Genomic DNA, 25,822 nt, shown 5'->3' on the forward strand with positions numbered 1-25,822 from the left:
TTATGTGTCTTTAATGCACTGGTTTTTCATTTTCTTGTGTATCCTCATTGCTAATTCTTCCGTCTTTAGGGGCAGTTTCTCACCCCAAGGTAAATAGAGTGCTCTAACCCTCTGTCCGCCTCTCCGCCCTCTATGACAAGGCCGCTGGCTGAATGAGCGTGACTTCTAATACCGAAAGTCTTCGGCCGCCATCGCTGATGATTTTCATTCAAAATTTAAGCTGTGGCCGGATTCGAACCATCGAAACTGGGACCAAGGACATTTTGATTCCTAATCAATAATGCTACCCCTAGACCACATATAACTAATAAAGCTTCAATTATAAGTCTGGCTGTGACCACTAAATTAGGTTTTAGTTCTTCTCTAGATATTCACCATTCTGTTCAACATCTTGCTCCCAAAGATGGATGACTAGGCGAGGACCTCCGTCATAGAAGTCTACATTTTGTCTGTTAAGGAAACGTTCTACTTGGAAACCAACTCGTAATCACAACGCGAATGTTTGCCATGTAACGTTTTCTTCAACGGAGGGTGCTTTGCCTGTGGAATACGAGAGGTGAGATAAAATTTCATAGGCCAAAGAAGCTACATTTGTGACAAGCTGGGACGTCGTCCTGGAGCAAAAACACCCCCTCAGACAGCTTCCCACGGCACTTGATTCTCGCAATCTCACAGTGACCTCTCGGGAGATTTAGCTGGTATGCTAATGTATAATGTGTTACCTCTTCATCCTGGATATCCCAGGAAACGGCATCACATTGTCCCATTATGGCTGAGTCTTCGCCTTTTCCAGTAGTGTATTCACACTTTTCCATTGCTTGCTTAGCTCAACTGGGTTAGCCTGACGCAGCTGCAAAGTTTCCGCTACTGACACTTCGAACACCACTTCTCAGTGCTTCATATAGATGATGGTGTGCCATTTTATTCTTCGTGATTCAGATTTGTATCACCTCACTGCAAGCGTTTGCGCTAGCAACCACTGTGTCTTATTACAATGTGCTGTGTACAATTCCACCAATTCAGCTGGATTCTTGCTGCGTTGTTCCTTTTCAAATATATAAAACGAAAGATCGAATGACAGTCTACCTTATCAAAACGCTGTGATATTATTTTGGGTCCTTAGCGGCATGCTACGATAATGTCAGACAGAGACTTCAGGGTGCACCAGCGTGCGTGCAGCTATCAAAAAAATTATGATTAAAACTTTATGATAACCTCTCACAATTGTTTATTATTTCCATAGAAACATTACAGATCCATTTTTACCTTGTAAGTGTTACACAATGCAAATGTGTCCCCTTCGTTGCGTAATTATAACTGGTGTCCAGCTTGAACGTATAATAATATAAAATGTACTAGGGTCTGTTGATAAGCAGTGTAACAAATTTCTTTTCGGAAAGCAGATTGGTTTTATTCAGGATACGAATACACTATTATGTACCGTTGATTTGGCTACAGCATCCTGCTTTCCAACGTAATCTCCATTCAATGCAACGACCCTACACCACCTTACTGGGATGGCCTTTATGCCCGTATGGTGCCATTCTATTATTCTACGTCGGAGCCAACATCTTGCTCCAGCAGTAACCTGCAAGTCATCCACGTACTACTTCCTGTGAAGTGCATTCTTCATTCAGCCAAACAAATGGGAGTCGAAAGGTGCGAGATCTGGGCTCCAGGGTGGATGAAGAAGAATAGTCCAAACACCTTTGAGTACCCCAACTGTTAGACGAGTGTGTTAGCACAACCAACAGAGACGTTCAGTTGAGCATCGAGGTGTTTGTCAGCCGTCGATCATCTCGAATGAGTCTGCAGGTTCCAACATACCTGGTGTCACGGCCGGCCGGCATGTTGCAGATCTGACAGGTTTTCATGACCTTGCTGCGATGATGACAGACGGCTCGCCCAGCGGTTCACCCTGCTTCTGGTCACTGCCAGCTGTCCGTAGAGATTCTGCCAGCGCCTATCACTATCTGTGATGCTCTTCCGCCAAAGGAAACTCAGTGACAGCACTGTGCTTTTAACATATCTCTGTTACAGACGCAATTCCGAAGGCTACGAATAGCTCTGCCACTAATAGGAACTTTATGAGACTATAAGAGCTGAAGCGAGAATATTCCATGGTTTCCCACTGCAACTTACGCGTTATTTGAATCGAAACTGGCCACGAAAATAAAAGTGTTGCATTATTTGTTGAACGCCCGTTGTAATAACTTGAGACGTAATTGAGATATTTATTGACAGTTTGCTTCTACAGGTACGGTAACTGAAAATGTTTGCTTGCGATAGTTGGTACCATCTGCGCAAGCGCGTAGCTGCTTTATCCACGTAAAAGCGCATCTGGACTCCACTGTAGGTACTGTTCGAAGCGCTTTCTCTCGCGGAGCTAAGGTCTGTTACTCTGGTATAACGCCGTAACGTGATCTTTCAGCGAGACTACGCACCATACCATTTTGTGAACAATGTGAGGGGTTTCTTGGATCTTAAGTTCCCAATCACTGGACTATGTGACATAGTCCACTGATTGCTTGAGAACTTAGAAGACCACAACTTAATCTAATTGTTTTTTTTTCCTTGTAGGGTTCTACCAAGAATCAAGTGTATCAGATACTAGTTGACGATGTGCCAGATTTGCGCCATTGCATTCGTGTAGTTATGGCAAATGTTACGCCTGCAATTCTGAAAAACACTTGGAGAGAAGTGGAGTACGAATGGTGCGTATATCAAGGTGTATGAGGTGTCTAAAAATACATTTTTATTTACCATTCTTGCAGAAACATACCGGCAATAGATATCTCAATTACTTCTCAAGTTATTACATTTTATACTGTTGTATGTTTAACACGGACACCCATTATACACTCCTGGAAATGGAAAAAAGAACGCATTGATACCGGTGTGTCAGACCCACCATACTTGCTCCGGACACTGCGAGAGGGCTGTACAAGCAATGATCACACGCACGGCACAGCGGACACACCAGGAACCGCGGTGTTGGCCGTCGAATGGCGCTAGCTGCGCGGCATTTGTGCACCGCCGCCGTCAGTGTCAGCCAGTTTGCCGTGGCATACGGAGCTCCATCGCAGTCTTTAACACTGGTAGCATGCCGCGACAGCGTGGACGTGAACCGTATGTGCAGTTGACGGACTTTGAGCGAGGGCGTATAGTGGGCATGCGGGAGGCCGGGTGGACGTACCGCCGAATTGCTCAACACGTGGGGCGTGAGGTCTCCACAGTACATCGATGTTGTCGCCAGTGGTCGGCGGAAGGTGCACGTGCCCGTCGACCTGAGACCGGACCGCAGCGACGTACGGATGCACGCCAAGACCGTAGGATCCTACGCAGTGCCGTAGGGGACCGCACCGCCACTTCCCAGCAAATTAGGGACACTGTTGCTCCTGGGGTATCGGCGAGGACCATTCGCAACCGTCTCCATGAAGCTGGGCTACGGTCCCGCACACCGTTAGGCCGTCTTCCGCTCACGCCCCAACATCGTGCAGCCCGCCTCCAGTGGTGTCGCGACAGGCGTGAATGGAGGGACGAATGGAGACGTGTCGTCTTCAGCGATGAGAGTCGCTTCTGCCTTGGTGCCAATGATGGTCGTATGCGTGTTTGGCGCCGTGCAGGTGAGCGCCACAATCAGGACTGCATACGACCGAGGCACACAGGGCCAACACCCGGCATCATGGTGTGGGGAGCGATCTCCTACACTGGCCGTACACCACTGGTGATCGTCGAGGGGACACTGAATAGTGCACGGTACATCCAAACCGTCATCGAACCCATAGTTCTAGCATTCCTAGACCGGCAACGGAACGTGCTGTTCCAAAAGGACAATGCACGTCCGCATGTATCCCGTGCCACCCAACGTGCTCTAGAAGGTGTAAGTCAACTACCCTGGCCAGCAAGATCTCCGGATCTGTCCCCCATTGAGCATGTTTGGGACTGGATGAAGCGTCGTCTCACGCGGTCTGCACGTCCAGCACGAACGCTGGTCCAACTGAGGCGCCAGGTGGAAATGGCATGGCAAGCCGTTCCACAGGACTACATCCAGCATCTCTACGATCGTCTCCATGGGAGAATAGCAGCCTGGATTGCTGCGAAAGGTGGATATACACTGTACTAGTGCCGACATTGTGCATGCTCTGTTGCCTGTGTCTATGTGCCTGTGGTTCTGTCAGTGTGATCATGTGATGTATCTGACCCCAGGAATGTGTCACTAAAGTTTCCCCTTCCTGGGACAATGAATTCACGGTGTTCTTATTTCAGTTTCCAGGAGTGTATTAAGTAATTTACTGAAAGAAAGCGTTACTGCTTTTTTGTTGCAGGCAAGATAATAATTTTTGAGTATGTCATTTTACATTACCGCAAAAAGTAAAGACATAAATATCAAATTCCTGTGGAAATGACATAGTAGTGTTTTTCGTGACACGTAGCACAAGAACACGTGCATCAGAACTGCTCGTCTACGGCTACCGAGTTGATCGGGTTTGATCACACAACGTTATGGACACGGTTCAGCATCGATAAACAGAAGTGCACCAGCATGTTGCCACAAATTGTTCCTTAATAACAGGAGTAGTCTCGATTCTTCTGTGTCGAGTTAGTAGGCCCTCCATATTCGTGACCATATTTTCCTTCATTCGAATATAAGCACAGTACATTTTGGATGCGCTTTTTTTTTCTAAAACCACACTACAATGCATGCTGCTGTTTCCCCCTTTTTTGTACGTGGACTGGTTTCTCTCTGAAAGGAAATTGTTCGCAGATAGGGCCAATGGTATTGTCTCTACGTAATGAGTTTAACAAAACGATAGAAGCATGAACAGAATGTTCTCTTGACGACTAGCCACAAAATTGTCTAGATCATATACGTTTATTAATTCTTCTTATAACGCATTTCACTGTCAGACATGATAAATTCGATATACCTGGTCAAATACAATACTGAATATACAGCGGTAAGTGGTACTTACAACTGTATGTTCAGTATTGTATTTGACGAGCTACACTTGGTGATGCCTGATGTCGAAAGCGTCATAATGAGGTATAATGTATACTTGTAAATACGATACATAAAATCCTGTGCATAGGAGCCAAGAGGGATATTGCAAAGATTCTTCATCTATTGCCCTGCTTTTTTTTTTCAAGCTTTAGGGCTTTATGGCACTCTTACTAAAACATTCCTGGCTATTGGGCCGTAGTCAAATGATTTTTTTTTAACCGTTCGTTCCACCACCATCTGCGGAGGATATATCCACTAGAGAGCCAAGATGCGAATCGGACATTCATAAATGCGTAGATGAGGACACACTCCTTCTGTTCTGTGAAAACACTCCCCGCAATACTTCAGAACTGTTCTCTGTAACCTATTACAAATTCGTGCATTCGCTCACGCATTTTTTATTTTTTTTATTTTTTTTGCACTTCCTTAATTTTTCAATTCTTTTGTTCAGATATTCTCTAACCAGCAGTCTCTAATTGATATACTGATTCACTCCATGACCAGCTAGTTTCGGCTCGCCGAGTCGCAAGGTACCTGACATGTAAATAATTAAATAGCTCTGAATATTTTGTTGTGTGACGGTTCCGGCTGTGAAAGTTTATCCAGCACGATATCGCCGACACGAGGGACTCTTCACTGTGTCGGATACTGACCTCTGGCGTCGCACTGGTTTTGCTTTTGTGTCGTAACCTGAGGCCTTGCGACAGGTACAGCAAATCGGAGGACGAGAAGGGCGTCGGCCCGGGGGACTTCGACGCCGGGACCCCCGAGTCGCTGCCCAGCCCGGAGCGGCCGCCGCTGCGACACATCGACAAGTACGTCCGGCCAGAGTGTCCCTGCCTCACCAAGCGCTACACCATCGCCCTGCTCACCTGCATAGGTGAGTTGCCTAGACAGCCAAATGCTCTTGCCAGCTGCGGCTCTCCGACAACTCTGCAGCGCCTACTGGCAATGCTACTCATTTCTAAAAGAGTCTTCTGCAAAGTAAAATTGACCTAACCTCCTCAGTCCTTAGCTTAGATTTCATGAATGAAAAGTTTGTATTGTTGGTAAATGTATAGTTCTAGGACAAAATAAGTTTAAAGTACTAAATGTTAAAAATTTGAGTGATTCACCAAAATTCTAGAACATGATAAAAGTGAATAACATTTGTGTTAGACAAGAACTCAATTATGTAAAATAGAAAACTCAGTAATGAACACCTAAAACTTACGAAGGCATAGACACAGCAATGTGAAACTATAGATCGTTGCCGAATGTACTCCCACTATTACACAAAAACAATCGTTCTCATAGAATAAAAATCATTTATTCGATAGCGTAACGTTCATTAGAACCTTGTAGCGTGTTTTGAACACACTCAAGTCAAAAATTACTAGAAAACAAAGAGAAGCTACATTTTCTCGAAGACGTGCTGAGACTGCGATAAACAGATTCCTTTAAGCAGATGCTTCCAGCTTCTGGGAACATCTAGAAACCAAGACAAGTGGTGCGCTGAAAACACTTGGTGGGAATTGTATGCTACAGTCAGACACAGCGAGTTTAGTTTATTCGTTGTGTTAGGAAAGAATAAACATTGAATGTAGCCAATGTGCTACATAATGACTGAGGAGGTTAAGGGAAATTTTGATAGTTTTACGAAGCTTGTAAATACATGCATGCAGTATTTATAGCTTGCGATAACATGATGAGCTCTGACAACTTTTGCGCTCTTCTTAGTCTTATAAGTAACACACTGGAACAAGAGGATAGGCGCCATTTGGATTGTGGAACGCGTGAGTGTGAGGTAAAATAAAACACTTCAGTTTCTTGTTACTTTCAGCAGACAGGAGTGGGTAATCTTGTAGTTATTAGGACCTGTAATTCTTTGTATCATTTCAAGCACTTGCTTTCCAAATATGTTTAACGTACAGTATTTGATCGTATTATTTTGTAATGGCAGACGGGGGTAAATGTGGACTGCTATACAAGTCGGGTACACGTCCGCGAAAAAGAAGCTGGAAGAAGCAGAAAGGAAGAACAAACTAGGGAATGAAAAGTAACAACAGACTGGGGTGAAGAACAAAAATGGGGAAGCTGTGCTTGGGTGCTTTACTGAACAGCCAGAAAAGAAGCAAACGGAAACCAGTAAGAAGGAGAAAACACCAGAATTATTGAAGATATGTTACCAGCCGTTGTGATAATGATAAGGAAAGATAAAGAACCGTGGTACAGATGTGTAGAATGTCCCAATTAGAATCATGATTTGTGGTCTAGAGAAGACCCTCCTGGTCTCTATTTGTGGTATTTCCTTATTCAAGAAACCATCTTCCTGAAAGGTGGCAATGGATCGTATATGCAGATAACTAAATGTAGATTATATGTGATGCTTTAGGCAGGGAACCAGACCACGTGGCTACGTTAACAACCCATACTTAAGAATACAGTATTCTCTTGTGTTTATAGTTTATGTATGTGAATCAGGTGGGCTGCCTATCTCTATAATATCGGTGGATGCTTTCAGTAACAAGTTGGACAATATTGTCGGCTGTTCTTAAGATTACTCATCTTTGCATGTGTTGTTGCTTTAATGTATTTTTTTTGTGTTACACGTACATTTCAGATGCTAACCTGTATTAGCTTTGACCTCTTTATGTGTACAGGTTTTATCATCTCCTTCGGCATGAGATGTAACATGGGAATGGCGAAACTGAAAAAAATACACGGGGTAAGTTACTAAATCACTTTTATACTCGTAGTTTCTTCTGAATACAATCTTATTCCATTTCTGAGTAAACGTCTATTTAACTAACGCATACATTAGCTCAAATTCTACTAAAATAACGCTAACACTCTCTCTCTCTCTCTCTCTCTCTCTCTCTCTCTCTCTCTCTCTCTCTCTCTCTTTCTCTCTCTCTATCTAGATATCTCTCTCTTTCTCTCTTTGACGTATTACTTTGAGAAATATAATTTTGGAGTAAGACTTACTGCGACGTATCCATTGTCTGAACAGCACTCGTTTCCACATTTCTTCAAGTATCGTATCTTGACGGCATGAAATAATTTGTTGTTAACTGATTTCAGAAAGGATAATGCCAAGTGACGTGCGCCAATCAATAGTTAAATTTAAATGACTCCTTCCTACTTCATTTGCGCTTTGAAGATTTTGATGGTCAGTTCCAGATGCACAGTGCACAGTTTTCATAGGTAAAGAGAATCGCACCGATTCCTTCTTGCACATGATGATAATACGGTAATACGTAATTCAGTGACACACTGTTCGTTGTAGCCGCGCGTGGTAGCCGTGCGGTCTAATTTTTGTAATAATTACTCTTCCTAGCATGTATAGCCATGAAACTGGTAGTACTATATGTTTCTTAAATAGTGGCTTGCTTGATGATCTTCAATCCGTCCCTTACAATAGTCTAAAAATCATCTCCTGTAATCTAAATGATCTCAGACTTGCTCGATATTTCCCCAAAATACTACATCATATTGTAAGAATATCCATCAAATACAAGGTCTTGAGATTATCAAATGGTGTAGGTTTCTTAATAACCTTATTACCAAATATATTTTGCTCAGTTTCCCGTTCGTGTAGTCTATGTGTTCACCTAATTTTATATTTCATTGTATCCAAATACCGAGAAATTTTGTATTCTCTGTTTTTCCGATTGCTTGCTCACCTTTAAAAAGTGGTGTGGAAGTATGAACGAGGATCACATGTAACTCATAACTCTGATACACTTGATTAAATTTCAGCCAAACTTGGAACGCTAACGTCTTACTGCATGGAAAAAGAGTGGAACTAGAAGGGATGTGGGTGGCGATAGGGAAGAGAAAGTATGACATGCAAAACTAACTCTGGCCACTGAAGAGTCGTGAGCACGAGGGTCAGACATTCCTTAATAAATGGATAGGCAGAGATGGCCGTCAAGAATTCTTGCTGCCTGCGACACTGTTCAATGCAGTCTGGGGATATTACAACGAGTACCAAAAATTGTGAGGAGAAACCATGTCGGCATTGCTGCTGGTGAACCCCGTTTCGAACAGCTGCTGTAAATGTAGCAGTTTGTGAAACTTGTGTAGGTAAATGTAATTCATTATTACTGTACTGACGACTTAGGATTTTCGATCTCTGTGGCATAAAGTTACACGCGCCATCAACAGGGGAAACTGTCTGAGAGTACTGTGGAGAATTCATAGGGAATTCCGCAAGTCTTCATGGGAGTTCGGAAGTTGGGGCCCTTAGTTTGAGCACTGCACGAAGCTAAGGCAGAACTTGAATAAATTTTTGCTTATACCGTTCTACTCGGTCGTTTCCGGACTAGCGTCTCTTACCTCAAACTAATACACTTACTCTTCCACAAAATCCCTGAAAGCTTGTACCATCACTACGGATTCAGCCTGTATAAACACTGCTCTTCCTAGGTTGTGTCTGTCAAGACACACATTTAATCCCATTACCACATAATAACCACGTTGTTGTCTTAGTAGTAAAAAGAGTATAGAAACGCAAGGGAATCAGGCAGTAGCGTAAACTGCAGTCTTGCAGTTCGTCCATCATGTTCCCTGGAACATTCTCAAAATTGAACAAACACAATCTAGGACGGAGAGCGCTCTCATTTATATTAAATAACACCAAGTACTGCAGATCACACTTCTCCTAAATTAATAAGAAACACTCATAATCTTGTAGGAAACATAAAGTGAAAAAAAATACATATAGCGGGACACGAGGGTGCTACCTTATCGTCCACAGTTCACGACTCTACCAATTACGCTCAAGTTTCAGCATGCTGAAAGCGTCTTAGTTATGGTATACAGTGTACACAAATGTCTGAACGCCGTAAGCAGTGATGTCATTATTTGAAGTTTAACTGTCACAAACTGTACCGAAAACAACACACTTTTGCTCAGTCTTTAGTGTGATGTAATAATGAAATGGAGACTTACATACCTATCACGAAAGCAAAATACGAAAAGCATCAGATACGAGAAGACTTTAATTACCGATATGCACTTTCTCGACTTTTTATTACAATAAATAGTATCAAAAACGTTTTTAATAGATCCTCATTGTGATGGTGCTTTGAAGTATCTTATGTTCATACGCTACAACACAAAACTCAGCAGATATGGAGTACAACTCCATATGCGCCCGCATATCGTTGACTAGTGGCTAGCGTTGCTGCCTCTGGAACACGGGGTCCCGGGTTCGATTCCCGGCCGGGTTGGGTATTTTCTCTTCCCGGGGACTGGATGTTTGCGTTGTTCTCATCATTTCATCATAGTCATTCGTGACAGTAGCTTGATTGGATTGTGTAGAAAACTGGACTGTGAAAAGATTTGCACTTTGTACAGGCGCTGATGACCGCACAGTTGACCGCCCCACAAACCAAACATCATCTTCATCATCATCAAATGGTTCAAATGGCTCTGAGCACTATGGGACTTAACTGCTGAGGTCATAAGTCCCCTAGAACATAGAACTACTTAAACCTAACTAACCTAAGGACATAACACACATCCATGCCCGAGGCAGGATTCGAACCTGCGACCGTAGCGGTCGCGCGGTTCCAGACTAGCGCCTAGAACAGCTCGGCCACACCGGCCGGCCATCATCATCATCATCATCATCATCATCATCAACATCAACTCCATATACCTTAATCCAATAAGGCATCCCCTAAGTTCTGCTTCTGCCATAAATCTGATACTGCATCTCATTAACCACATTGCTCTCCACGAGGAAAAATGTCTGGGTTGGCACATTCTCCCTTTCAGTCTTCGCAGTATTCTGGAGTGTGGAAGTCCTCGCTGGGACGCCACAAAATTCGCGCAGCTCCTCGTCCACTAGCGCCGTATGAGACGTATTGCTCCGTACCCTTCGACGTTTATTGGTGGACCCGAATTTATTCTATTTTCCGCTACACATGTACCATCACTGTAAACGAAGGTCATCAGCCTCGCTTTAGCCCACGACGCAGAGTTCGACAACCGAATAGGGAAATCAGCACCACAAACAATTGCCACAACGTCTCCAGTTGGTTTGTAGTAGTACTTCGTCCGTAACCAAAACTGTATAACAGTGTATTGAAGTAAAAAGGGCGAGAGACACTCACACACACAAGTTTCCACTTCTGTAAGATCGCCTCATCGTTATCAAACGCTACGTCCAGTAAAAAATAAAACCATAAATAAAAATAAATCATTAAAAAATCGTAAAACATGTAAATTTATCACTGATGATCACTCACAATCGACTTGGTACTCGCAACACTTCAAAAATCAGAGCACCGTCCCACAGCGCCCTTAGTTCTCATCGTGCCCTAGTAACGGCTGCCGGGTGAATTCGAGAACTGCAAACCACCCTCCCACACACACACGAAATTATTCTTACGTTCAGATCTTTCCACCATAGCCTCCAGAGCAGAATAAGGGCATCACATGATATAAATAATAAAAAACGGCACCAGTTACTTATTTTTCATGCTTGTCACAACACACTTCGAGTATTTATTGCCATTTTCAAGTGAATATTTTAACGATGTTCGCATGTGCAATTTTCTACCTCTCTTGCACTATAGATGTCATTTCGAGGTTATAGTGCAATCGGAAAATCCGGCTAAACGAATGTTGTAGTACTTTTCTTTGCAAACCTTAGAAACTTTATTTTACTTTTTTCTACTTACAAGTATTGTGCCTCCTCCATTATACACAATGTCACACGCTCGCAAATCACCACTTTCACTTTTTGTTTTAGTAATCAAAACGTACTACTAAAACAAACATTGTAAGTGACTTTTCGCCTGTCAGTGACATACTGGATAATGGATTAGGCACAACAACTGTAAGTAGACAAACAAAATTACCATTTCTAACTTTGCTGTTGTTGTGGTCTTCAGTTCAGAGGCTGGTTTGATGCAGCGCTCCACGCTACGCTACCTTGTGCGAGCTTCTCCATCTACAAGTAACTACTACAACCTACATCCTTCTCAATCTGCTTAGTGTATTCATCTCTTGGTCTCCCTCTACGATTTTTATCCACCACGCTGCCCTCCAATACTAAATTGGCGATCCCTTGATGCCTCACAACATGTCCTGCCAACCGATCCCTTCTTCTACTCAAGTTGTGCCACAAATTCCTCTTCTCCCCAATTCTATTCAGAACTTCCTCATTCCTTACGTGATCTACGATAACCAAGAAATGACTCACCATTCTTTGTCCAATGGTGATAAAAATGTTCAACCGTCAGTAGTTCAATAGTCCAATTTACAACACGGCGGAATGCACGGTAAATCATCCCAATACAGGAGGTCAAAGGTGTAACACCAACGTGAAAGCGTGAGGCACGCAATGACTGCCTAAACGAACTGACGGTTCAACATTTATATCACAGCTGTACAAAGAATATTGGGTCATCTACTGGTTATCGCTTGAACTAAATTACCAATTTACGAGAAAATCTCGGACTCGCTTCTGAACAGGCACCATGTAAGTCCAGTGGACTGAGTATGTTCCCGTCTAAAAGTAGCACGGGAAACATTTGTGTGCGGATTCACCAGTGTGTGACTTCGAACTGTCATTAAATTCGTACGGAGATTATTTTATGAGCCTGAACTGGTGCTCGATATGTAATGACCTTAATCTGTGCACTTACATTCAGTTATTACTGTTGGACAGGCTCCAACTACTGTTTATTCCTCTTTTTTATTAGAAATACGGTAGCATCCCGTAACTTCGAGACTTTCATAAAAGCAGCGATTAGAATTTCTCGCTTGGCATTCCATTATTGACTGTCGATGATAAACTTGTATGGAGCCACAACTTTCGGATTAGGATATGACCATTTGGGACAGTGAGACAACTTTACAAGACAGGAGGTAAGAAAGCCTCTTAATAGTGAAGTGGTGAATTGGGCAGCAAAATAACTGATGATGACCGAGGCATAGAGAATATAAACTGTAGACTCGCAATGACAAGAAAAGATTTTCTGAAAAAGAGAACTTTGTTAATATTGAACATAGATTCAAGTGTTAAGAAGCCTTTTCTGAAAGTATTTGTGTGGAGTACAGCCATGTATGGAAGTGAAACATGGGCGATAAACAGTTTAGGCAAAAAGAGATTAGAAGCTTCTGAAATGTGGTGGTACAGAAGAATGTTGAAATTTATGTGGGTAGATCACGTAACTAATGAAGTGGTACTGAATAGAATCGGAGAGAGAAGAAATTTGTGGCACAACTTCACCAAAAGAAGGGATTGATCGATAGGGCACATTCTGAGACATCAAGGGATCACTAAATTAGTATTGGAGAGAACTGTAGGGCTAAAAATAGTAGAGGGAGACCAAGAGATGAATACAGTAAGCAGATTCAGAAGGACGTAGATTGCAGTAGTTATTTGGACTTGAAGACGATTGCACATGATAGAGTAGCATGTAGAGGTGCATCAAACCAGTTTTAGGATTGAAGAATACAACAACAACATTCTGTATGAATGTCGTCACTCAAAATGTTATGACGACCTGTTATGCCGCTGTGGAAACTTTACAAATCAAGACTGTTTTTATGATACGGAGATTACTCATATGTAACTGAAACTAGGAATCACAACAAAATGTTTTTGTGATCTAGACTTCGAGAATTTTTCATCCTTACGATTTCAGTAGAATTGTCAATATGGATAATCTCAGTGGAAAATGGACAAACTGTTTGTCATAGGCAACTGGTGTTCCACTAGCAGGAAAAGTCAATGGAGTTCCAGCGCGACCTCGTGGGATATTTTATGTTCAAATGTTTTGATCAATGGAAAGCAAAGAATTTAGGCGTTTGCGGACTCAAAATAGTGATGTTTGAAGACGCCCATCGCTAGCTCAGAACTAAATTTGTAGCATCAGACTCGTTTTTACACGTGACACTTCGTGGTCTATTCATCGCTGCAACTTATTTAATCAATATTGGTGAAATTTGTCAAGACGTAAAGACGTATTTCAACGTATAAGGGGCGATCAAAATGTTTCCGTTCTAAGGCTGAAAGTCCAGAATCTGTTTCTTCTACGGCAAAATCGCCGTGGGCATTTAGGCAATCAGTCCATCGACGCAAAAGGTTGAAGATACCTATTTGCTAAAAAAAACTGCGCCCTGCTGCTTGAAAAAGTCCGTTACACCCATTGCACATTCTCGATGGACAGGAATCGTCGATCTTTCAAGGCCTTTCTTAAGGGACCGTTGGCGTGATAATCGCACGGAGAGAGATCAGGGCCATAGGGCCAATGAACCTGTGCCTCCCACTTGAGTCGGCTCAGCTTGAGCGTTACGTCATTTTCGACATCGGACATGCGTTATCATGAAGCAGAAGCATTCCACAACGGTGATATTCGAGAGACGTGCTGCCCCATACAAATTCTCCAATCTCCGATGGGTATCTACTGGTGTTTCTCCTTCAGCAACCAAGAACAAAATAACAGCACGTTGATCCTCTTTGGACGCATTTGCCAATAACGTCGCCATATTTAACGGTTCCGCGTTTACCGCATGCACGTTGGAAAGTCACGAATGCCACAACAATCCCTTGCCCACCTGTCTGTGCTTATATACCCTCGCAGTCTTTGATCGTCCCTTATAGAAACACAGTAATGCGCTAATTATTCAGAGTAAGAGTTCCTTACACACGGTAGTAGCCTCGGTTTTTCTACGCTTTTCGGCGTAAACGTGTTTTTCTCGTCGTCACTGTACTTCTGTTGTTCTTTTTTTTTTTCTTCAAAAATTTGGTGATCCCAGTTCCACCCGCCGATGTTAGATTGTTTCATTCGTAATATTTCGGCTCTAGCGTCAGTATCGATTTCAATTTTTGCACCTATGCCTGGAAGCTTTCTCCCTCTGCTTCATAAAACTCTGCCTCCCTCACAGTCTCTATTGTTCAGTTCGCGATCCATATACCAATTTTCTGAGTATTGCTTTCTGTGTCGCTATCGAGCCCCCTCCCCGTTCTTCCCTTCCCTTTTCTTCCAGTCCCCACCCCCACCCCTATTTTTTATAGATATGTATACACGCGCCCTCCTCCTCGCGGGCTATCTGTGGGAGGAGAGAGAAGTCGGAGAAGGATTTCCCTTTCATCGCACGCTTTTTGCCTTTTAACCGGAAGTGGAGTCCGTTTGGCAGAGGCCGGAGTGCTGCAGATGAATAGAATCAGAATTACAAATGCCGCCACCCTCTTCTTCCACCCCTGCCCGCTGCCCCGTTCCTTCCCACTGGCGATGCCGGCCGGTTTCCTAGCGACGCGCCTCCGGCAGAGGGCTCGAGCAGCGGAGAGCAGCACTTCCGCCGAAAACACCGCCCCCCCCCCCCCCCTCAATCGCTCACCCCACGCAGGCCTCTCCAGCACTCAGAGCACAATCACAAGCGACCGAGAGTGGTGCCGCGGCGCGGTGATTCGCTGACATACACTGGGCGTTGTCGTTCGCGCGAACCAGTCCGTTCACGCTGACACTCTGAAATGTAAACTTCGTATGCCATTGTTTGTTGGAGTGCTTCGAATAGAACGTGTTGCCACACTGTTAAGGGCAGAAGCGATGAACGTAGACTTCACACCAAGCTGAGTAACGTTCCGTTTTACATCTGCATCTACATCTACAGGGATACTCTGCAAATCAAATTTAAGTGCCTGGCAGAGCGATCATCGGACCACATTCACAATTCTCTATTATTCCAATCTCGTATAGCGCGCAGAAAGAATGAACACCTATATCTTTCCCTACGAGCTCTGATTTCCTTCATTGTATCGTGGTGATCGTTCCTCCCTATGTATGTCCGTATCAGCAAAATATTTTCGCATTCGGAGGAGAAAGTTGCTTATTGGAATTTCATGAGAAAATTCCGTCGCAACGAAAAACGCGCCGGTCGCGGTGGTCTAGCGGTTCTAGGCGCGCAGTCCGGAACCGCGGGACTGCTACGATCGCAGGTTCGAATCCTGCCTCGGGCATGGATGTGTGTGATGTCCTTAGGTTAGTTAGGTTTAAGTAGTTCTAAGTTCTAGGGGACTGATGACCAAAGTAGTTAAGTCCCATAGTGCTCAGAGCCATTTGAACCATTTTTGAACGAAAAACGCCTTTCTTTTAATGATGGTTCAAATGGTTCTGAGCACTATGGGACTTAACATCTTGGGTCATCAGTCCCCTAGAACTTGTTTGTTGGAGTGCTTCGAATAGAACGTGTTGCCACACTGTTAAGTGCAGAAGCGATGAACGTAGACTTCACACCAAGCTGAGAAACGTTCCTTTTTACATCTGCATCTACATCTACAGGGATACTCTGCAAATCAAATTTAAGTGCCTGGCAGAGCGATCATCGGACCACATTCACAATTCTCTATTACTCCAATCTCGTATAGCTCGCAGAAAGAATGAACACCTATATCTTTCCCTACGGGCTCTGATTTCCTTCACTGTATCGTGGTGATCGTTCCTCCCTATGTATGTCCGTATCAGCAAAATATTTTCGCATTCGGAGGAGAAAGTTGCTTATTGGAATTTCATGAGAAGAATCCGTCGCAACGAAAAACGCGCCGGCCGCGGTGGTCTAGCGGTTCTAGGCGCGCAGTCCGGAACCGCGGGACTGCTCCGATCGCAGGTTCGAATCCTGCCTCGGGCATGGATGTGTGTGATGTCCTTAGGTTAGTTAGGTTTAAGTAGTTCTAAGTTCTAGGGGACTGATGACCAAAGTAGTCAAGTGCCATAGTGCTCAGAGCCATTTGAACCATTTTTGAACGAAAAACGCCTTTCTTTTAATGATGGTTCAAATGGTTCTGAGCACTATGGGACTTAACATCTTAGGTCATCAGTCCCCTAGAACTTAGAACTACTTAAACCTAACCAACCTAAAGACATCACACACATCCATGCCCGAGGCAGGATTCGAACCTGCGACCCTAGCAGTCTCGCGGTTCTGGACTGAAACGCATAGAACCGCAAGGCCACCGCGGCCGGCTTTTAATGATGTTCAACAAAAATCCTGTATCATTTCTGTGACACTCTCTCCCATATTTCGCGATAATACAAAACGTGCTGCCTTTCTTTGAACTTTTTCGATGTACTCCTTCAGTCCTACCTGGTAAGGATCCCACACCACGCAGTAGTGTTCTAAAAGAGGACGGACAAGCGTAGTGTAGGCAGTCTTCTTAGTAGGTCTGTTACATTTTCTGAGTGTCCTGCCAAAAAAAGCGCAGTCTTTGGTTAGCCTTCCCCACAACATTTTCTGTGTGTTCCTTCCAATTTAAATTGTTCGTAATTATAATACCTAGGTATTTAATTAATTTACGGCTTTTAGGTTAGACTGATTTTATCATGTAACCGAAGTTTAACTAGTTACATTTAGCACTCTTGTGGATGGCCTCACACTTTTCGTTATTTAGGGTCAACTGCCACTTTTCGCACCATTCAGATAAAAGAACTCCGTCTTCAGGCCACGAGTGGCCTACCGTGACCATCCCACGGCCGTGTCATCCTCCGTGGAGGACCGCTCTCCCAGTCGTAGGATGTTATTCTTGACCGAAGCCGCTACTATTCGGCCGAGTAGCTCCTCAATTGGTATCACGAGGCTGAGTGCACCCCGAGAAATGGCAACTGCACATGGCGGCCTGGATGGTCACCCATCCAAGTGCCGACCACGCTCGACAGCGCTTATTTTCGGTGATATCACGGAAACCGGTGTAAGCACTATGACAAGGCCGTTACCTCATCATTCAGATATCTTTTCTAAATCGTTTTGCAGTTTGTTTTGATCTTCTGATGACTTTATTAGTCGATAAACGACAGCGTCATCTGCAAACAACCGAAGACGGCTGCTCAGATTGTCTCCCAAATCGTTAATATAGATAAGGAACAGCAAAGAGCCTGTAACACTACCTTGGGGAACGCCAAAAATCACTTCTGGTTCACTCGATGACTTTCCGTCAATTACTACGAACTGTGACCTCTCTGATAGTTAATCGTCCGCCCTCGGAAGTTCCGTGGCGTCGCATGAAATTACACTCACGACCACGGCAGGAATACCCGCCTTTTCCGAGGAGCAAAAATTTTGCATCGCGTAATACCTGAGGCGCCTGACTGAGTTTCTCCCCTTGACAGCGCAAATAATGAACAAATGTGTGGTTAAAAACACTACATAAAGATCACTGTCATCCACTACTCACTACTAGTTTAGCTCATTCACGAGTCATCTTCAGACTAAAAAAAATTGTTAATTGTATCAGACACCAGGTGTTATACATCGTCATAACCTGTTGATCTGAATTGCTCTTGTTGTCGTGTACACACTAAAGTAAGTCGTCATAACTCACAACCTTAGCCATATACGATGAGATGCAGCTGCCCCTACCGATCGGTTTTATGCAAATCTCAAGACCTTCAAAAACGTCATGAGAGATTTTCATATTCTCTCACTCTCAACCTGCAAACTATTACTTCCACAGAAAAAAATGAACCTGAAGTTTTCGTAGGAAACGTAATGTTATTGAATTTTGTACTGGGATATGCTAATGCTGGAGGTCACAGTTTTCGTGTTATTGAAGAAGTACGCGTTTGAGGGTCAGCATTATACGTTTTTCTTGAATAATTCGAAAACTGCGGCCTCTAGCAAAAACGTGTCCTGCTACAAAATGTAACTAGATTAAACTTCCTACATAGAAGCCCTGTTCACTTTTTTTCCTGTTGCATTAACACTTTGGCAACGACGAGCGACAGAATATGAAAATGTTGCCTGTGGTATTTGAAGACATTGCCGGTTGCGTTTCACCCAGCGGTAGGGGCAGCAGTATCACCCTGTATATGTCCAGTGCTCGTATTACGACGCTAGCATATTTACATCCACACATGAACTACGCGATAGTTACCACTGTCAGTCACTTCGTATTTAAACACATGTCTCCCTATTTGAGAATGCCAAAACACTGAAAAGTAGAGGTGCTTCCGGCAGAACGCAATGTGTAGTGCACCAGCACTTAACGTCAGATGTGGCCAGCCTATCTGGTGCTGGAGGAGTCTAATGCCTCGATGTTCCTAGGGGCAGGAATTTTTCACCATGTGACACGACAGTAAATACTTAATGTATTCCTGTTTTCTCAGAAGATGAAACTGCAACAGCATTAACTATTCAGTTCACACCTGCTACCTGGGAAGTAAGTTGTGTGAAAGCAGTTTTCTTCTACTTGTTATGTTTTATTTGCATGAAATTCAAAGATAAAATTTTACAGTCCTCCAACACACAATAAAAACATCAGCTACATACAACCACAAACAAATTTTCAGAGATTAAAGTGAATTTTATATAGCAAATAAAGTAAGGAAAATTCCACAAAGCACTGTCTTGTTCCGTATTACTTGTTGCATTAGTCCCTCCATAGTTGTTGTTGTTGTGGTCTTCAGTTCGGAGAGTTCTATCCTCTGCAAGCTTCTTCATCTCCAAGTACCTACTGCAACCTACATCCTTCTGAATCTGTTTAGTGTATTCATCTCTTGGTCTCCCTCTGCGATTTTTACCCTCCACGCTGCCCTCCAATACTAAATTGGTGACACCTTGATGCCTCAGAATATGTCCTACCAACCGATCCCCTCTTCTAGTCAAGTTGTGCCACAAATTTCTCTCATCTCCAATTCTATTCGGTACTTCCTCATTAGTTATGTGATCTACCCATCTAATCTTCAGCATTCTTCTATAGCACCATATTTCGAAAGCTTCTATTCTCTTCTTGTCTAAAACATTTATCGTCCACGTTTCACTTCCACTTCACTTCCACTTCAATTCACTTCACTTCCTCCCATCAGTTAGGACAATTAGTGAAAAAGAAAGTGCCTGAGTGACCATGCCACTTGTCTGACTAACTTCATTGTAGGATGTGTTGTACGTGTACCAGTGGTGGATCTAGGGAACGTTGTTGACGAGTGCTGTGGCGACAAATGACTTTCATTGTAATCCACAGCTGGTGAACTACAACCGCATTGATACTGTTGGTTGAACGCCTCCGTCTTTCTGACGTGCTGAAAAATTCTTATCTTGGTCTACGAGATGGGATCTGGCAGAAATTTTACACAGTCGCAGCTACGCTTTTGAAGTATGATTCTATTCCATCCTCTTACGGTGTCGGTGTTGACAGGTCTTCCTGACAGCTTTAAAGTGAAGTTTTTCGTCTGTGTTCTCATTTAAACATTTGAGACGGGCATCGCTTTCCTTCCTCTTTTAGGTCAGAGGCATCTGGCTAAAAGACGTGGTTCCACTGTTTAATGGGATTGGAGTGAAAGTGGTTCAGACTCAGTTGTTTCTGGATAGAGTCCGTCAGCGTTGCTACAGACGCCATTTTTGGCTTCCGTCGAGAAGTTACAGCAGTTATCCATATTTCAGTGTGCGATGCGATGTAGCAATTGAGAAACTGTTCCTTTTAGCTTCCGTACATTGTAAGTGGCACACTTATTTTTTGTAGCAGACACTGTAATGCCTATTCCTTCTTTTCCATGTGTGCTGTAGGATGCTCTTCCACCGTCTTTCGCATTCATTTACTAGAACCCAGCGTAATAATGCATTTGGCCAAGCGGTTCTAGGCGCTTCAGTCCGGAACCGCGCTGCTGCTGCGGTCGCAGGTTCGAATCCTGCCTCGGGCATGGATGTGTGTGATGTCCTTAGGTTAGTTAGGTTTAAGTAGTTCTAAGTCTAGGGGATTGATGAGCTCAGATGTTACGTCCCATAGTTCTTAGAGCCATTTGAACCTTTTTTTTTTTTTTTTTTTTTTTTTTTTGCCCGCATCTCGTGGTCGTGCGGTAGCGTTGTCGCTTCCCACGCCTGGGTTCCCGGGTTCGATTCCCGGCGGGGTCAGGGAATTTCTCTGCCTCGTGATGGCTGGGTGTTGAGTGCTGTCCTTAGGTTAGTTAGGTTTAAGTAGTTCTAAGTTCTAGGGGACTGATGACCATAGATGTTAAGTCCCATAGTGCTCAGAGCCATTTGAACCATTTTGAACCATTTTTTGAACAATTCATTAGTCTCGTCTAGGACCAGCAGGCCTCTCACTCTTGACCTAAGGCGTTGGTACACTACGAATTACATTCTGTCGGAAAACAACTTTAGTCTTTCGTCCCTGTTGAGTGGACGACGCAGGACACTCCGCGCATGACGTACTACGTGGTGCAACATCGCTTCTCCTAGTAAAATCTGGCTTTAAGCAAGAAGTTTGCGTAGCACAAACGTGATAGGTCGTTCGACGCCGGCAGAGTCGCAGAACTTAGACACATTCCGCATTTGTGTTTTCTGACTCAATTGAACCGCAAGCGCATTAACTACTCAGTCCACACCTGTAAACCTCAGATTATTTAAAGAATCGAACTCCCCTGTATGACAGCTTCAAAATTTTTCATTACTTTACAAGTAGGTTAATGTGTTGACGCTAAGGATGAAAGCGAGAAGTAGTTTCGAAGAGGTTTGGAATTATGTTTAAAACCTTTTGTAAGTCACTGAGTGCTCAGATTATTAAACACTGAATGAGTGTTGTCTGGGTAACCTTCACTCTGTTTTAAACAAAAGCAAGTTATTCACGCACCTCAGTGTTGAAGAAGTCGCATCTTCGGGACTACATATCGTACAATGATATATTTTTCCAGGTACATTTAGTGGTTTTGTAACATTGTTACAAAATGTGCTGCGAATAGAGTTAGAAGTGAAGACATAATAAATTAAAATGTCATTCCTAATGCTGGAGTTCGACTGCATGAACAACGGACATGCAGTAAGCAATAACTTTTTTTCTTGTCATCGTTTTGTGTGTGTTTGGTGGGGGGTTATCAGCGAGAGAATCTGCAAAGGTTTGAAATTATGTATTAGAGGTACTGGTAGTCGCTAAATGCTCTCGTTCTGAAACACTGGATGAATTTAGTGGAGGTACCTGAATGCTGGGCGTTATTCTGCCTCCAGTCGCCCACACAGTTGCTAATTGTAATACTTGTCTTACTGTGTTGAACTTATAACATGAGATTATGCCACTTAGTGAGTAGATTATGAAAACAATTTAAATTTTTTAATTCGGTCAATAATGGTACAAAATATTAAAAATTAAATTATTTGCTATCACTGCTAGCTGCTACACAGGCAACCTGCAACTTGTATTGGGTTGCCGTGCCTTGGGCTAGTCGCATTGTAATATACAATAGGAAGATGCGCCACCTGCGAAGAGAGCTTAATCAACTTGTTGTTACTTTAAGCGAAGTGCTAATATCCTGTGCAGTAGTGACGGTTCGCATGAGAGAAAAGAGAAGGAAACTTCTGGATTTGCTGATAGCTAAGCATATAATGCACGAAGAGGAATTATTTGCTCGAGACGTAAGGGAAATGCAGAGGGTCAAGCAGTAATGTGTTTTTGCCACTGCATCAGTTATCATTTTAACTTCCTCGGTGCTGAAACGCACTTTTTACAACACATTTTAGACATTCTTCACATGAGATGCACCTGACTTGCAGCAACTGCTTTACTAGAATCCAGCATAGAACGCATTAGACTCGTCGTCAAGCAGTTGGCCGGTTACGGCTGACGCATAGCGCTGGCGCGCAATATATTGAGCGCTGTCGGAAAACACTTTCACTATTTTTCACTGTCGAGGCCCGTAGTACGCGGCGCATAATTCCGCTCCTAGGAAATATCGGCACTGGTGGTCTGCGGTACCCGATATTAAGTGCGCGACGTACTGGTCCCCCGATTTCATCGGATTTTTCCTTTGTCAAGGGTGAATTAGCAGTGCTCTATTCTAGTAATATCTCTAGCTACTTCTTTGGCCGACAGAGAAATTAGCTCTATAGCTTGATCGATAATGCTAACGAAGATGTTTCCTCTCTGAGAAACATCTAGTCATAGCAGCTTCCCTTTAGGCTCCAACATATTATATTTTTTTTTTTTTTTAGGAAAACAGAAAAACTATTGTGTGAGTCAGTTTCTGTAATTCCGGTTATATTTACGAGTCACATGTGTCAAGAAGTGAAGTGACTTGGTTGAGCGGTGACTGATCATAATTTTAAACTTTTATGTCAGAATGTGGCAGAGATTTTTTATTACAACCAAACTTAAAAATACTTAATAGAACAATGCGCTAAAACCCAACGACGAGTGGCCGACCAACAACAAATATTTAGTAATAGACTATTACCTCTCAACAAGACCAACTGCAAGAACTATTACAATTAATTAAAATCAAAAAGTGATTAACAGGCCTAGAAGATACTAACTATGATATCAAAAATTAATAATATAATAAAATTACAGTTAGAGCAACCCGCCGAATGGGCACAGCTTAAAAATACATACCAGATTCAATAGTAATATGACTGCCCACAGGCTGGAGCACAAAATATTATTTTACTATAACAGCGAGAACATTTACATTAAAGCTTGCTCCGAATAATCACACTCACAGCGCCTGACAAATTCCACAGTGACAATATATCAGAAATGTGACATTGCATAAGGAATTTCGTCAGAATTAAAAATTGCAAGAGAACGAGAAAATGTTTCGAAATAAGCTCCCAAAATAGTTTTAGGCCTTATACTCAGAACCGGCATTATGGACATTAACAAGCCTAAGTAATATTTATAATTCAATCATCGCAAAAGGAACCTGAGTGGCAACTACAATAACACTAAATCGAAGACACCAAAATATGCTACCGAGCGAGGTGGCGCAGTGGTTAGCACACTGGACTCGCATTCGGGAGGACGACGCTTCAATCCCGTCTCCAGCCATCCTGATTTAGGTTTTCCGTGATTTCCGTAAATCGTTTCAGGCAAATGCCGGGATGGTTCCTTTGAAAGGGCACGGCCGATTTCCTTCCCAATCCTTCCCTAACCCGAGCTTGCGCTCCGTCTCTAATGACCTCGTTGTCGACGGGACGTTAAACACTAACCACCACCACCACCACCAAAATATGCATAGAGTTTGTTTTACGTAAACGTGCTTATATCACACGTCAGAAGGTAATAAAACATAACCCACTGGTCAGTTAGTGCTATTGCACAATTAACCGAAATGATGATTATAAAAGAACTCAGAATTGAGTGAAATGTATTACAAAACTGTATAATAACCGTGCAGTCAGGATGGTGTTTTGGAATCTGTAGAGCGTCTTTCGGCGTTGATAGAATACTATTAGCAAGGTAACGCTTATTCGTTCAGATTGACTGTTCTGTGTCTGTTTGTGAGCCTCGGCTGACTCCTTATGCCAGAGACACTGCGGAATTTCGCTGACTCCTCTGTCACCTCTGCTGGCCGGTCGCCAAGACCGCTACAATACGAATTCGAATGACTTCTTGTTGGAAGCTATGCGTTAGCCTGCAGCCGAAGACGTAGCGTGAGTATGAGCCCCATACTGTGTTACAGCATTCCCGATCCTGCTCCGGAAGGCAATGATGACCTGCAATGACCTATCGGTATGTACTGATCCTGGTCCACCGGACAGGCAGGCTCTGGCACTGCAACTGCGATCAGGAACAGAGACAGCAGATGGCCTTCTCACCCAGGGCTCACGTTGATGTTGGTGCAATAAGTACCGTGCGATATATTGCTGCTGGAAGACCCTCCGTCTCCCTATCAGCAATGTGGTAGGCGGCGGCCAATGCAATGACCTACGAGCGGCAGGTCATAGTTACTTGGATGTTATCCCGAGAATGCCGAGTAGTGGCTTCATGAGGAGTCTGGAACATCTAACGCATGGATGTAACTACACTGTAACAATCATTGAATCAAGTTGATTGGCGACTCCATGGAGTGCTGTGTGCATAACGACCATATACAGGGTGAGTCACCTAACGTTACCGCTGGATGTATTTCGTAAACCACATCAAATACTGACGAATCGATTACACAGACCGAACGTGAGGAGAGGGGCTAGTGTAATTGGTTAATACAAACCATAAAAAAATGCACAGAAGTATGTTTTTTAACACAAACCTACGTTCTTTTAAATGGAACCCCGTTAGTTTTGTTAGTACATCTGAATATATAAACAAATAGTAATCAATGCCGTTTGTGGCATTGTAAAATGTTAATTACATCCGGAGATATTGTAACCTAAAGTTGACGCTTGAGTACCACTCCTCCGCTATTCGATCGTGTGTATCGGAGAGCACCGAATTACGTAGGGATCCTAAGGGAACGGTGATGGACCTTAGGTACAGAAGAGATTGGAACAACACATTACGTCCACATGCTAACACCTTTTTATTGGTCTTTTTCACTGACGCACATGTACATTACCATGAGGGGTGAGGTACACGTACACACCTGGTTTCCGTTTTCAATTACGGAGTGGAATAGAGTGTGTCCCGACATGTCAGGCCAATAGATGTTCAATGTGGTGGCCATCATTTGCTGCACACAATTGCAATCTCTGGCGTAATGAATGTCGAACACGCCGCAGTACATCTGGTGTAATGTCGCCGCAGAGTGCCACAATACGTTGATTCATATCCTCTGGGGTTGTAGGCACATCACGGTACACATTCTCCTTTAACGTATCCCACAGAAAGACGTTCAGAGGTGTAAGATCAGGAGAACGGGCTGGCCAATTTATGCGTCCTCCACGTCCTATGAAACGCCCGTCGAACGTGTACCTCACCCCTCATGGTAATGTACATGTGCGTCAGTGAAAAAGACCAATAAAAAGGTGTTAGCATGTGGACGTAATGTGCTGTTCCAGTCTCTTCTGTACCTAAGGTCCATCACCGTTCCCTTTGGACCCCTGCGTAATTCGGTGCTCTCCGATACACACGATCGAACAGCGGAGGAGTGGTACTCAAGCGTCAACTTTAGGTTA

At 43.4% G+C, this 25,822-nt stretch overlaps 1 protein-coding gene across 1 annotated transcript in view; it reads left to right on the forward strand.

Moving 5' to 3' along the window:
- The window catches only part of LOC124620158 (vesicular glutamate transporter 1), a 210,413-nt gene that overhangs the window by 22,730 nt on the left and 161,861 nt on the right, over window positions 1-25,822 (forward strand). Inside the window, exons 3-4 of the mRNA XM_047146828.1 lie at window positions 5,713-5,885; window positions 7,648-7,712. Of these exons, the coding sequence (XP_047002784.1) occupies window positions 5,713-5,885; window positions 7,648-7,712 (238 nt within the window). The remainder of the gene's footprint in view (window positions 1-5,712; window positions 5,886-7,647; window positions 7,713-25,822) is intronic.

This window comes from Schistocerca americana, chromosome 6, assembly GCF_021461395.2.
Source record: "Schistocerca americana isolate TAMUIC-IGC-003095 chromosome 6, iqSchAmer2.1, whole genome shotgun sequence".
Classification (NCBI taxonomy): Eukaryota; Metazoa; Arthropoda; class Insecta; order Orthoptera; family Acrididae; genus Schistocerca; species Schistocerca americana.